This window comes from Hyaena hyaena, unplaced genomic scaffold (genome assembly GCF_003009895.1).
Source record: "Hyaena hyaena isolate Hyena2069 unplaced genomic scaffold, ASM300989v1 scaffold_220, whole genome shotgun sequence".
Lineage (NCBI taxonomy): Eukaryota > Metazoa > Chordata > Mammalia > Carnivora > Hyaenidae > Hyaena > Hyaena hyaena.
In genome coordinates this window covers 1,419,222-1,434,855 of record NW_024080852.1, presented here as the reverse complement: position 1 = coordinate 1,434,855, position 15,634 = coordinate 1,419,222, and the positions used below count along the sequence as shown (strand labels likewise).

Genomic DNA, 15,634 nt, shown 5'->3' with positions numbered 1-15,634 from the left:
GAGCTGTCAGCACAGAGCCTGATAGAGACTTGCAACCATGAACTGTGAGATCATGACCTGAGCTGAAATCAAGAGTCCAAAGCTCAACCAACTGAGCCACCCAGGTACCCAAAGTTGAGTTTCTTGTTTACATCATAACAGCTATTTGAGAGGTTTGCTTGCAGACATTTCTACTGCCTCATGAACTTAAGTGGCACCCAAAAATGAGTTTGTTACAGAAGAGTGTCCTGAAGGTTTTCTTTCTGAATGTGAAATTTCTTGTGGTGAGTTACTGAAATCTAAGAATTACCATCTTTGTGGATATTTTTAATAGTGCTGCCATTCCAATCAGGTTACAGGAACCATCTTACATGCCCTCAGCTGAGTCATGGAGCAGGACATATTAGTAAATATGTGTGGATTTTATATTTTGTCTTTTAGCTATTTGTAGGTAGGAGGAAGATTGGTCCTTCTACTTTGCTTTGATGTGTGCCTTCATCATGTGAATTTTTAGAAACAGCATTGTTATCTTCATTGGCTCCAAATATGACAAGAAAGTCAAAGTGGAAATGGCTAACACTTTCCTACACATTTGGGGCCAAGGAATCGTTTAGTTGGAAGGGACCTTAGCACTCTTCTGAGTCAACTTGTTTTTTTTTTTTTTTAATGTTTTTTATTTATTTCTAGGAGAGGAGAGAGACAGCGTGAGCAGGGGAGGGTCAGAGAGAGAGGGAGACACAGACTCCGAAACAGGCTCCAGGCTCCGAGCTGGCAGTCAGCACAGAGCCCGACGCGGGCCCGAACCCACAAACCGTGAGATCATGACCTAAGCGAAAGTCGGACGCTTAACTGACTAAGCCACCCAGGCGCCCCCTGAGTCAACTTGTAACATAACACAGGAATCCCATCTTGAATGGATGGTTTATCAACTTCTGATTTAAAATATTCACTGACCTAAAGTTTAGGTCCATTAAGCAACCAGCTTCCAAGGAGGTGATTCCAATTGTTATAGTTATTTTTTGACCTAACATGAAATCATCCTTCAATAATTTCTACTCTGAATTCTGATTCTGTCTTTAAAGCAGGGCAAAAGGCTACTCACTTTTTTGCCTATGAAACCTTTCAAATACTAACTTAACAGAAAAGTTGAATAGGGAACCGATAATAACTGGATTATGAGTTTTTCTAGGATTCTTATTTGAGTGAAATTCAGATGGGTTCTGGACTGAAGAAAGGTACGGAGTCAGACAGGCAAGGAAACAGCAGTGGCTTAAAAGTTACAATGATTCCAATTTCAGAGTACCTGCTGTGTTGTGGAAAGATTTTTTTAAAATTTACTATGCCACAAAAAATGAAAGATTCATGATAAATAATAATTATCTTTTCACATAGAGTTAAGAAGCTTTAAAATATGTTAATACGTCTATGAATAGGAAGCTATAATTAGGGCTCTTGCTCTAGCCTTGGATATGGACAGTACTTTTTAAGTCCCAGGCTATGACCCACCATGAAATCACTCAACTGGCATTAAAAGAATTTTTTTAAGTTTATTTATTTATTTTGAGAGAGACAGAGAGAGCACAGGGGCAGGGCCAGAGAGAGAAGGAGAGAGAGAATCCCAAGCAGGCTCCATGTGGAAGGGCACAGAGCCCAATGTGGGGCTAGACCTCATGAAACTGGGAGATCATGACCTGAGCTGAAATTAAGGGTCAGATACTGAACTGACTGAGCCACCCAGGAATCCCCTAACCAAAATTCTTACTAATTAAATAGAATAGAATAATATAGAAAATACACTGCACGTAATAAAGACTCAAGAGTATATATACTAATGCATGTATGTACCTAGTAGATAATTCTTACTGTAGGATGTGGCAAAATATTTGGAAAAAACTCAAGTATAAATTAGTGTAGAAATATAGATAGGTAGGTAGATAGATACAGAATGTAAATATAACATAGACTATAAGAAGAGTGACGGGGTAACATACTGATGATTAGATAGCACAATCAGAATAGAACATTCGTAGATACAAAAGTCAAAGGACAAAGGTCTCCATTTGAAATCTGGCCAAAGTTGTTGCAAACAGCCTGCCTTCTCTCACTTTGTTCAAGATTATGCTGTCAGTAAAGATCACAAGGCTAATAAATAATTAGTATGCTGAAGGCAAAAATTCATGAGAAAACCTGATGGAAAGTTTTCTGATATTCACCTTATCCTTCTTCCCATCCTCATATTCTAGATATATTCTAGGTAAGAGACATCAGTACACATTCACATGTACGGATATATGTACACTGCAATCTGGGAATATGCATGGGCAAACCTCTGATAGAACCATTCCAATCAGAGTGAAGTACCCACTCTTATACAGACAATTTAAGTATTAACATTTTGAACCGTGATGAAAGTTGTTCTGGAAATAAACATAAGATCTACTGAATACTATAATAGAATATTAGCATTTAGCTTATTGCAGTGAAAACGTTTTCTTCTGTTTCATTTGGAATGCATAGTTTTCACTTATTAAGTGACTAATAGGACAAAAGTGTCCTTGAAGATGTTTTCTTAGGAAATAAACAATGACATGCACAGATCCATCATGTTGAAACCCTTCCCTCAGGCATTCAGGCTCAGTGAGCTCCACTGTCTCTTTCACACGGAAATGGGGAGAAATCAGACCTCTGTCACAGAGTTCCTTCTGCTAGGATTTTGTCTCGGTCCAAGGATTCAGATGCTTCTCTTTGGGCTCTTCTCCCTGTTCTACGCCTTCACCCTGCTGGGGAACGGGCTCATCCTGGGGGTCATCTCGCTGGACTCCAGACTGCACACCCCCATGTACTTCTTCCTCTCCCACCTGGCCGTCGTCGACATAGCCTATGCCTGCAACACGGTGCCCCAGATGCTGGTAAACCTCCTGAAGCCAGACCAGCCCATCTCCTTTGCGGGCTGCCTGACACAGACCTTTCTCTTCTTGAGCTTTGCTCACATTGAATGTCTTCTCCTGGTGGTGATGTCCTGTGATCGTTATGTGGCCATCTGTCACCCGCTCCGATATTCTGTCATCATGAGCTGGAGAGTCTGCATCAGCCTGGTGGTGACTTCCTGGATTTTAGGAGTTCTCCTAGCTCTAGTACATCTACTGTTACTCATACCATTGCCCTTCTGTGGACCCCAGAAAGTGAACCACTTTTTTTGTGAAATTATAGCTGTCCTCAAACTTGCCTGTGCAGATACCCACATTAATGAAATTATGGTTTTGGCTGGGGCAGTGTCTGTGTTGGTGGGACCATTCTCCTCAATTGTGATATCTTACATTTATATTTTATGTGCCATCCTAAAGATTCAATCAGGGGAGGGGCGCCAGAAAGCCTTCTCCACCTGCACATCCCACTTGTGTGTGGTTGGACTGTTCTACGGCACAGCCATCATAATGTATGTTGGGCCCAGATATGGGAACCCCAAGGAGCAGAAGAAATACCTCCTCCTGTTTCACAGCCTTTTCAATCCCATGCTCAATCCTCTGATCTATAGTCTGAGGAACAAAGAAGTCAAAGATGCTCTGAAAAGGAAGCTTGAAAAAGAGAGAACTTCATGAAACTCTGCAGAATAATAAAACAACTGAGTTTAAAGGGACCTGAGAAATCATCTCATCCAATATTTACCAGGATTCATAAATATGGTCTAGATCATCCTTTTCATCTTCATATTTTTATAGCACTCCCCCCCAAGAAAGCCTATTTTGTGTTCCTTCCTCTGGCATTGAAAGTCAGTGCTGCACAAGAAAATGAAAATAATTTCTGACCAGCTGCATAGTGGACACACTTTTAATATAATTATGTGAAATATTCTGAATAAAAGGAAATAAATTTGTATATTTTTCTACAATCAGGACTCAGACAACATTTTATAAATAAAGGAAGGTATTGGCAGAATGTTTAAGATACAGCAATTAGGAGAGATTATTAACATAGTAATTTCAATATTTGAAATCAAGCAGTTGTCACCTCTTTCAAAAATAGTTCTACCATTAAAATACAATCCCTGTATAAATTCCTGTGATAGTAATGCTTTCTAAGGCATAATCAATTTAATTGGGGAGAGTATGAGCCATTGCTTCATGGGATAGAGAATGAAAAATATAACTGTGATGCCACTACCAACAACAAGAAAACCACAAAGGATGTCAGGCTAGTAAATACATGGACATATTTGAGCTTTCCCTTTTACTCATTTTCTCTGCTTGGGGAATGGATGTGGAGAGATCATGGAGGAGAAGAGAGCAGAATGGAAGTCATTAAGAGCTCTTGAAAGAACTCTCCATTTTCCCTCATTGGTTGGGTCAATGGTCTCTGATGGGAAATGACCAACACTTGGAGAAAATTTCCCAGTAAATGAGAACAGACTGTGACTTTTGTGATGACTAGTTGATGACTGATACTTCAACTATAAATTATCAGGAGTAATTTGATTTTGAATTAAGAGATTTGAAGTAAGTTAAATAACCAGCTTACTCAAACAGAAATTCCAGTACTTAGTTATGAAGTGATAGAAACTAGTTAAGAAAGAGTGGGAAAGAATATATAAAGAGACCTTTTCAATTCTTTTCTCGAATTATATACTAAATTAAATCTGCCATATCCCTAAATTGTATAAAAGGCAAATATACAACTTTTAGAATAAGGTGCTTTTTTTTGGTGAGAAGTGTTTTAAAGAGGAAAATATATGAACTTCTGTCTTCAAAATAGTCCTTTTGCAAGGACATCTGTTATGCAGACATTACTGTATGACCAAAGGTTGGAAACACATGATTGTGAGTTCAGATAGAGCTGGGGTATTCTGTTGCTGCTGCTGCTGCTGCTGCTGCTATTGTTGTTGTTTGAATTTTAGATGGAGAGTATGCACGAGAGAGAGAGGGGTAGAGGAAGAGAGAGAGAGATCAAGAATGGGCTTGATCCCATAATCCTGGGATCATGATCAGAGCCAAAATCAAGAGTTGAATGCTCAACCAACTGAGCCACTCAGGCACCCCTTGACCTGGGTTTTTACAAAGTTCTGCCAATTGGCAGGTGTGCAAACTTTTACAGTATACTGAGATTCTTTGGAATTTAGGTTTATTGTGGGTAAAATGAGTTCACTAATACTAAGCTCATAGGTCTGTAAGAGGAAATACTACATGGAAAATGCTTAGCAGTATCCATGCATTGTAATAAGAGTTCAATAAAAGGTAATTATTAATATTATCCACTACAGACATTATCTCTTTAAAGAAAAAGGACTATGACTTATAAAGAGACCGTAGTATAGTAAACTATAGTAAACTATAAATGAGATAGTTTACTGTACCAGAAAAGAAGCAGGAATTTTGCAAAATGTAGCCTTTTATGTGATGGAAAATGCCAAGATAATAATTTAGGAAGTATGAAATGACTCATAGTTTTTCTTTTGCAATCTCAAATCTTTAAAGAAATAATAAATATTTTAAAAGTACATGGAGAAATACAATTCAGAATTACAGCATTTTATACATATCTACATTTGGTGCATATATATATATATATACATATATATACATATATAAGTTATATATGTATATGTGTTTGCCCATACATTCACATGTATCAAGTCTGTTTCTTCTAAACAGCAGAATCAAAATAAGGAATTTATTCTTTTGTGGTTAGATTAATATTCTTAATTAGTAGCAATGAAATTATACTTATTTGAGTTTTTACTTGTAACTTTATTATCTATCATATCTGGGACCCCTACTGTTGACTATTTTACCTTTTGCTTATTGATAATGTTTCCCTGCTTTTTCGCGTGTTAACTGATGCATTTCAGAAGCTATACATTTGTCATACTCTTATAAAGGTTATTGATACATTTTGGTTTTCCCTGAATAAGCAGTTAAATTTGTTGAAGATCACCTTGTTTCTCTGTTTTAAGTTTGCTAAAAAACTGCCTTATTTCAGTGTTACCCTTACTGCCCAGGCATCATTTTTGTGTCCCAAGCAAGGTCTTTATGAATATATCTCCATCCTGGCTAGGTTGTAACTCCAGCAAACCTGGATATTTTGCAAGTCGTGAAGTATGTTCAGTCCTGCTCAGCTGTCCACATCTTCTGGCATCTCAGCCACTGTTCTTCGTTAGGTTTTGGCATCCAGGGACCTTAGGGCTAAGACATGCTTGAGAAAAAGTCCTGCACATATTCTGGGGACTCCTCATACATAAGTCCTTCCTCTTCCACATCTTCATGCCAACGTCATTCCCCGTTCTCTTATTTTCGGTAACTCCAATCTCTGTTCCTTACACCCAGCAAGAATATATCTTTCTGTATAGTCTCTATAGCTATAGCCACTTCTTGGAAATACCTTCTGGAAGAAATCCTTTGTGAATGTGAGTTCATCTTATATGTCTCTTTTTCACAAGGAACATAACCCTGTCCTATTGATGTACTTCCCACACCCCCTCATCTGAAGCCTAAACTCACTTCTAATTATCTTAGCAGCTCTGCCTTGTGCAACAAAGCATTAAATATTATCAAATCAAAATCTTTTGAAAAATAAATCTTATTCATGATTAAAGCAGCATGAGATTAGTGTTGCCAGTTTGAAGAAGGCTTATAATTATATTATATTTAAAAATAATTTACACAGAACAGTAAACTGCTCCAGTTAACAGTTTTATTTTTAATTTATTCAAGTTTATTTATTTATTTTGAGAGAGAGAGAGAGAGGATCCCAAACAGTCTCCACACTGTCAGCATGGAGCTAATGCAGGCCTCAATCCCACAGACTGTAAGATCATAACCTGAGCCAAAATCAAGAGTTGGATGCTTAACCGACTGAGCCACCTAGCCACCCAAACAGTTTTATTTTTATCCTGAAGTCTGTGTTAGTAGGGAGGTAAGAACTTGGGCAATGTAATCCTGAACCATATTCCAAAAGTTATGGTTATTCTGAAAGATCAAGTCATGTGCCTGAGAAGCAAATGTTAAGCAAGTTGGTTGGTGGCCTTTAATCATACATATCATGTGGGAAGATTTCATTGCCAGACAAGCAAGTAATTAGCTGTTTTGGACTGAATTGCATTCACTCAAAATTAATATGTTGAAATCATGGCACTGTAATACCTCATAGGGGGACTTTTTGGAGATGGGGTTTTATGGAGGTAATTAATCAATGCGAGGTATTTAAACTAGGCCTTACCCAACAGGGGTGGTGTCCTTATAAGAAGAGAATAGGGCACAGATATAAGCATGTGAAGACACAGGGAGAAGACTGCCGTCTACAAGCCAAGAAGAGAGACCATGGAAGGAATCAATCCCATCCACACCGAGACCTCAGACTACTCACCCTCCAGAAGTGTGAGAAAATAGACTATTGTTTACGCAGTCCAGTCTGTGGTAGTTTGATATGGTAGCTCTAGAAAACTAATACATTATTTCAGAGGTAGATAGAGAATCAAATAAATATTAATTTGCAGAGGGCCAAGCATTGTTAGGTACAAGTCAGTTACCAAAGATAACGTTTAAGCGGCTACTGGAAAATTCTCCGTTATGGGAAAAAAAATGAAAGAGAGTTTATTTTAAGTCTGGAAACTAAATTTTTTTTCCTCTTAAGTGTAAAAGTCTTTTATTGAGGCCTTTGAAAAAAAATAAATCTCTGGTATCATTATACAAAACTAATATTAGATATTTTCAGGTTAATTTTCACTTTATGAAAGCACAATGATCACAGGAAGATTATTTATAAATGTGCCCAAGCATTGATTTTTTCTGAGACTCTCTGAATCATATAAGCAAAATTTACCTTAAAAATTAATTACAGCCATGTGAAAATAAATACCATTATGGACAATATGGATATATGTGAGATATATACCCATGTATATCCATATTGTGGAATATATATATTTATATATTTTATATATATAAAATATACATATATATTATGTGTATAATGTGTATACATATATACATATGTATGTGTGTATATATATATATATATTATACACACACACACACACACACACACACACACATGCTTCAATCACCAAACCAGGGTGATGGTGAACAGATTGAATTCAAAAGAGTAAAAATAACTCTCATCCATGCTCTTTCCTAATATCCTGTTTTCAATGCCAGGTGCAATAAAATTTGGAGAAGTCATCAAAAACCTAGTTATAAGGCTTCTCAATATACAAGACGTGGAGATATGAAGGCCTAGAAAAGTTTCTTTACATTCATTTAAGTTTTTTTTGTGTGAAGAACAGCTGTATGCCCTCGGGGTAACCATAGAATATGCTTTTCCTCCAAAACATATATATAAGCGCTGGTCAACAGAAATAACGTAGCAAGGATCTCCAAAGATCTCCTGCTCCCTAAGGAAAGAAGTACTCTGACAAATTTGTATAAACCAACTGGTTTGGAACTCTGGGGAAAACAAGAGACAATAATCTGGGGAATGTTCATGAACACTGCTGACCTTGTCAAGAATGGTGAGCTTTGGGGTGGTTCAACTTGCTGTGTTTCCATCACTTTCTCTCCAGCCCTGCAGTATTCTCAAAAACCAACAGCCCATAGTGGAAATCAGCATCTCTGCAGCCTCTGGAAGTGGAGAACAAGGTTGACGCAATGTAAGAGCAAAGAAGTAAATAAACCTCTAGGATCACTCTACAAAGCTAATAGTAGATATTTTCAGGTTAATTTTCACTTTATGAAAGCACTATGTTCACGGGAAGATTATTTATAAACCGTTGAAATTAAGTTGATTTAACCTAATTTAACCATATAATTATATTATATTACGATTTAACCATATTATTATAAATTAAAATGCTAATCATAAGCCCAAGGGGCAGCCACTGTAAAAATAACTCAAAAAGTATATTAAGAAAGGGAAATGACAAGAGAATGAAACAGAGCACTACAAAATATTTAACGAAAAGGGGCCAAGTAATAAAGGCATGAACAAGAGGAACAAAACGTCATAAGATCTATTGACAGCGAATTGCAGTTAGAGTATGAATGGTGGTGTTAGGATTAGAATTTAGGCAGACCATGGATTCTATACTCTTGAACTCTAAAATCCAAATTGTGGAATTAAGACTAAATTTTGTCAACATTTGAGAATACAGTGAGCACTTTAAATGTTTAATTAGCAATGTAAAAATATGTATCCAGTGATAGGGATCACCAAAGAGAGGGAGGGGAGGAGAGAAAGAAAATAGAAGGTGTAGGTATATAGAAGTGCATTTCTAAGCGTATACTATAGAACAGTCTCTATACATAAGGCAGGCACTCTTGACAGCAGAGGGAAGGCATGAGAGGGAAGCCTACAGTTGGAGTCTTTTTTAAAAAATATTTTTAAACATTTATTCATTTTTGAGAGACAGAGCATGAGCTGGGGAGGAGCAGAGAGAGAGACGCACACAGATTCCGAAGCAGGCTCCAGGCTCTGAACTAGCTGTCAGCACAGAGCCTGACGCGGGGCTCGAACCCACAAACCGTGAGATCATGACCTGAGTTGAAGTCAGACGCTTAACCGACTGAGCCACCCAGGTGCCCCTATGGTTGGAGTCTTGTAAGTGTCTTTAATGATGATGGATTTACTCTCCTGAGATAGGAGGTCATTGGGCACTGCTGATTCACACAGATGTATATTTGGGAAGAGGCCTGGCAGGACATATTAATTTAAGTGTTATCAGCCTGTAAAGTCCTTGGGACTGATGAGGTCCCATAGAAAGTGGTCTGAAAATAGATACAAAGAACAATCCTTGAAAACTGCCAGGGTTCATAGACATGGGAGGTGAGGAGAAACCAGCCAAGGAGACAGAGAAGGAACAGCCAGAAAAGTAGAAGGACCACGGGTTGGGGGGGGGGGGAAGGGGGGAGGCACAATATCATGATAGTCAAGGGAAACGAGTGTCTCAGAGAGAGCAATGGACTGTGTTAAACGCTGCCGACAGGTCAGCTCAGATAAGGACAACCCGGTCGTTGGGTTTGGCAAAGTCAAGATAATTGGTGTTTTTGAGACAAAGAGTCTCACATTCTGACTAGACATGTTTAAGGGAAGAGGAGCAAAGGCATTTGTGACAAATTGTGGGAGAGCAGGCTGTGAGTAGGCAGGAGGGCTGGGGCTCCTGGTATAAGTGACGGGCTGTCCTTCATGAGGGACAAACCAGTAACTTCCCAGTAACAGCAGAGGAGCTGGGAATAATGCGGGTCCAGGAACTCCGTGAGTGTCTTAGATAGGATTGTGCAAGCTCTCGTTTGATTCTTGTGTGTTCTCAGTCACTGTCAGTCAGTAGCTGGGACTGTGCGTGGGAAGACTCCTGCGAGGTTTAAAGAGAGAAAATAATAAAAATCGCCTGGAGAGGAGACTAGGGAAACAAGACACAGGATGAGCAAGGGCCAAATTGATGTGATTGCTATGAATTTAAAGGGGTCTGAGTCATCAGGGTTTTGTATTTTTCTCCAGATGTGTGGAGGCAGACAAAGCCATTCACTATTTAAATTCAATCCAACACCTAAAGGCTTAGAACAGAGATGCTAAAATTACCTATCTACAGTGTGTGATGGAAAAGTAAATGTTACCAAAAAAAAAGGAAGAAATATTTAGGGAGTGGCCTGTAATCAAAGGAAGACAAAAAGCACAGAGGGAATAGGATTCAATCTCTGTGAGTTTCCACGTAACAATAAATATTTGCAATGGAAATTTTTTATAATCCACTTTACAGTAACGCTTTTCAGCAGACAAAGGTTCACTCCCTGGGGAGGGATATAGTCCTTTGACTGTAAGTGCTTCTTTAACAAGCCCCAGGGGAGGCACACTTACACCATAACATTTAAACTTTTCCAAAAGGGGATAGGGAATCAGGCACACTTGAAGATCAAGTACCTAAGAAGTCCAAATACTTGAGGCTTGTATTGTGTGACATAAGCCATAAAGTATGACTTCTATCTGCTACATTTCAGGCCAAGACCCTTCTGAGTGGGATCACTCATGCTGTTCTTCCTGAGTTCTCACTTTTCTGCATAAACAGGTGCACACACACATAGACACATAGATAATAAAGCTGGAAGACTCTGGGCAGGTTTTACACTACTCAGTAGGGAAAACAAAGAATGTGTGAAGATGTTTTGTAATGTGTTCCCTGGATGCCATAGGGAACATCTGTCCCTGTGAATTGGGTTGGTTTTAGGAGATTAGAGTACAAAGCCCTTATATCCAGACACTGCTCGAACATTCCGGAGTACTGTCCTGTTTGTCAAGGTAGAAAGGACATCTGGGACTCCTCATCCCCCAAACCTGCTTCAGGGATTTGGTGACTCATTCCCCCTTCTCTGTGAGTTTTCCTTATGTTCAAGCCCAGTTTAAGAGATATGCCAGAAATAGCACTCCCCTTTGTACAAATTAGTATATATAACTGGTTGATGATTTACAGAAGAGCAAGACAAAAGGCTGGCGGAAATCATCAGGTTTAAAAAGAAGAAACGGTCACCTTTGTGAAGACCTCTTTCTCCCACTATGGTGCGGGGGTGTGTGTCTCACAGTATTACCTGGTATTCATGCTGTCACAGCCCCTCCCAAGTCATACTTATGGGAAGTCACACCTGTTGGAATTAGATGTCTATGACTCATAGTGTCAAAGGGAAGGAGCCTAAGAAGGATCTAATCCTTTCGCCTCCTTTTATAATTGAAGAAGATGAAGCCAAAGGTCTTATGCAATTCTCCTTGACCTGTCCTTTCTTCCCCTGCTGAACTACTTGCTCCTACTACCTCTTAGAGATATTTTCCAACTAGGCAAGTGAAAATTCTGGGGCTCCTTTTATAAGCTGCCCAGGAGGGAGGTGTTAATCAGTCGCAGGGAGACATCCTATAGCTGTTGGATAAAATTCCATTATTATTTTTTCTCTCTCAGTGAAGCCGGGATAGGTGCCTGGTTTTCTTACTCTTATTTGGTGCTCCAGGCTCACTGATCATGGATGGGAGTCCTCATCCCAGGGAAAATCTTTGTCGGATCCTAGAATGGAATTATGTGGCCTCTATCATCACTTAGTAAAGTTTAAAGGAAAGTACAGCTGGTGGAAATCTGGTAAAAACCACTGCTACTAAACGATTTCACCTCTGTTCTGTATCAGACACCATGTTCAGACACCATGTTTGCTTTATAAAATTTAAAGAATTTAGGATGAGCACTGGATGTTATATGGAAACCAACTTGACAATAAACTATTAAAAAATTTAAAAAATTTAAATGTGCTCTTACTCTATTAAGTCACTTTTGAGAAATGGTTCTTTTTTAATTTTTAAAATTTATTTTTTGCTTTTGAGAGAGTGCACATGTGAGCGGGGGAGAAGGGCAAAGGGAGAGAGAGAGAGAGAAAGAGAGACTCTTAAGCAGGCTCCACACTCAGCATGCAGCCCAACACGGAGCTGGATCCCATGACCCTGGGATCATGATCTCGGCCAAAATCAACACTCGGATGTTCAACCAAGTTTGTTCTCCCCTTTCACAGTTAGATCTAAAACCTACCTGGAATTTATTTTGTGTATTATGTGTCGTGGGGTTCATGTTTTAATTTTGTTCCACGTGGATAGTTAACTGACCAGGCGTCATGTATCCCAAAGACCAGTGCCACCTTTGCTGTAGATCATGCGCATGCACATGTGTGTGTGTGCACACGAGTGTGTGTGTGTGTGTGGGGGGGGGGGTTTCTGAGTCAACTGAGTTATTCCACTGGTCTGTCTGCCCAATACCACATTGACTTAATCACTGTGGCTGTGGGCTAAGTATTGTTAGTTGATGGACTAACTCCTTTTACTTCATTCTTCCCTTTCAGGATTTCCATTGCTATCCTAGGCCTTTTGCATTTTCATATAACATTTAGAATAAGATTATTAATTTCCACACATAAAATAAAACCTGCTGGGATTCTGATTTGAATTGCATTGAAAGTGTAGATCAATTTGGAAAGATTTGGAACTTTACAAATTTTCCAATCTATAAACACACATACGTGTGTGCAAGCGTGCGTGCACACACACACACACACACAAATATCCTTTATTTTGTGCATTGACCTTGAATTCAGAGTTCTATAAAACCACTCATTGATTTCAATAGTTTATCTGTAAATTAAAATTTTTTTCTACATACATAATTGTGTTTTTTTGTGAATGACATTTTATATTCTCCATTTTTAATTCTTACACCTTTTGTTGTTTTTTTTTCTTTTTGCCTTGTTGCTGGCTAGTTATAGACTCAATGTTAAATAGACAGTGTAAGTGGAGTACAGTAGGCTTGTTTCCTAACTCAGAGAAAAAGCTTTTAATATTTCATTAATTAGGTATAATATTTCTATAGGTTTGTAAATACTCTTTCTCAGCTTAAGCTCCTTTTTATTTACTTATTTTGGGGGAGGGAGCAGAGAGGGTGAACGAGAGAATCTCAAGCAGGTTTGTGCTGTCAGCATAGAGCCCCATGTGGGGCTTGATCTCACAAACTGTGAGTGTGACCTGAGCTGAAATCGAGTCAGATGCTTAACTGAGCTACCCAGATACCCCTAAAGCTCTTTTCTTTTAAGTTTGATAAGTCTTTTTTTAGGAAATAGATCCTGAATTTTATCTTGTTGGTGGATTTTTTCCCCATTAGTATTATATGGTATCTCCTCTGTGCCAATAAATGCTTTGGAATGATATTACCTATTTTTGTGGCCAAGAACATACTTAGTCATTTCTTTTTTTTTTCCTCTTTTTTCAGCTGATTATTGCTTACAGTGACTTTCAAGAAATGACATTTCTTCTGGTTTTTGAAAAGTAACCAGAGACCCCAATTTTTATGTGAAGTCTACTAATTTTTAATACTGATAATAACTAAATTTGTTAAATATCTCTAAAAGCCAAATGTACAGATCAACATCATAGACTTTGGACTGGATTGGATCCATGAATTACTAATTTGTGGCCTCTGCATAAATTCTCACTCTGTATGAACAGATCATTTCTTTTTCCTTTTCTAGCAGTCAGCTCCAAAATTCCTGTCCTAAGTGGGGCATTAAATCTATCTGACAAAAGAACATGGGAAGCAATCAGATGTGGATCACAGAAGTAAGTCATCCTGCTGGGATTCCAGGTTGACCCCAAACTTGAACTTTCCCTTTTTGGGTTCTTCTTGCTATGCTACAGCTCACCCTGATGGGAAATGGGATGATCCTGGGGCTCATCTGCTGGGATTCTAGACTGCACACTCCCACCTACTTCTTCCTCTCAAACCTGGCTGTCGTTGACATGTCTTATGCCTCAGGCATTGTCCCTAAGATGCTGGCAAATCTTATGGTGGAGAAGAAAACCATCTCCTTTGTTCCATGCCTACTTCAGACATTTTTGTATTTGGCACTTGCTGTCACAGTGTATGAGTTTGGTGGTAATGTCCTATGACAGGTATGTGGCCATCTGCCATCCCCTACAGTACACTGTCATCATGAGCTGGAGAGCGTGCACTGTCCTGGCTGCCACTTGCTGGATATTCAGCTTCCTCTTGGCTCTGGTTCATAGGACTCTCATTCTGAGGTTGCCCTTTTGTGGGCCACAAAGAATCAACCACTTTTTCTGTCAAATCATGTCACTATTCAAATTGGCCTGTGCTGACACTAGACTCAGCCAAACTGTTCTCTTTGTGGGCTGTGTGTTTGTGTTAGTCGGGCCCCTCTGCTTGGTGTTAGTGTCCTACACACACATCCTGCTTGCCATCCTGTGGATCCAGTCCCGGGAAGGCCGCAGGAAGGCCTTCTCCACCTGTTCCTCCCACCTGTATGTGGTGGGGCTCTTCTTTGCGCCGTTGTCATGTACATGACTCCCAAGTCCAGCCATTCTCAAGAACAAAGAGAGATTCTATCATTGTTTTACAACCTTTTCAACCCTATGCTGAACCCACTGATCTACAGCCTGAGGAATGCTGAGGTGAAGGGTGCCCTGAGGAGATTTCTGAGGAAGAAGACAGCTGTGTGAGGGATGGTTTGGAGTATTCAAGCTTATGAGCTTTTCCTCATGGTTCTGAGTCCTTGAATGCCCTTTTGAGTCCCTTAAGTTAACAGACTAAGTAGTTTTTATCTTTGGAGTTCTTATAGAATGAGAATATAAATACTCTTATCATTTAAGCCATTAATACAAAACCTGAGATAAACATTACGAGATAGAAAATTGTAGTCTAATCCTATTCATGAACAGAGATGCCAGTATCTTAAAGAAAATATTAGTAAATTAAGTCCACAAAATAATATTACATTTTGATAAACTTTTTATCTTACAAATGCAAGAACTTGTCTAACCTTAAAACAATGAGATTAATTTGTCCCATTAACAAATGAAAAGATATATATCAGTAGATCCAAGAGTTTGACAAAATTCAGCATCAATTCATGATAAAACTCTTTACAACCTAGTATAACAGTAAGTATTCCTAAAAGCGTCTGCCAAAAAACAAAAGAACACATATAGTAGATATCTTTCTTACTGCTGAAATGCTAGCACTTTTCCCAGTAAGATAAAAAATTAGATAAAGATGTAGATTATCACCACTTATTTTCACCTTTTGACTAGAGACCCTAACTGGTACAGTTAGACAAAAAGGAGAGATATATGTGCATAC

General features: G+C 38.8%; 1 protein-coding gene and 1 pseudogene across 1 annotated transcript; both read left to right on the top strand.

Moving 5' to 3' along the window:
* Positions 1–2,645: 2,645 nt before the first annotated feature.
* On the top strand, positions 2,646–3,578 carry LOC120238984 (olfactory receptor 2A25). The gene has a single exon (XM_039243057.1). It carries the CDS (start codon positions 2,646–2,648, stop codon positions 3,576–3,578), a length of 933 nt encoding a protein of 310 aa, XP_039098988.1.
* A 10,486-nt stretch (positions 3,579–14,064) lies between these two features.
* LOC120238985 lies at positions 14,065–14,994 on the top strand (annotated as a pseudogene).
* Positions 14,995–15,634: the final 640 nt, after the last annotated feature.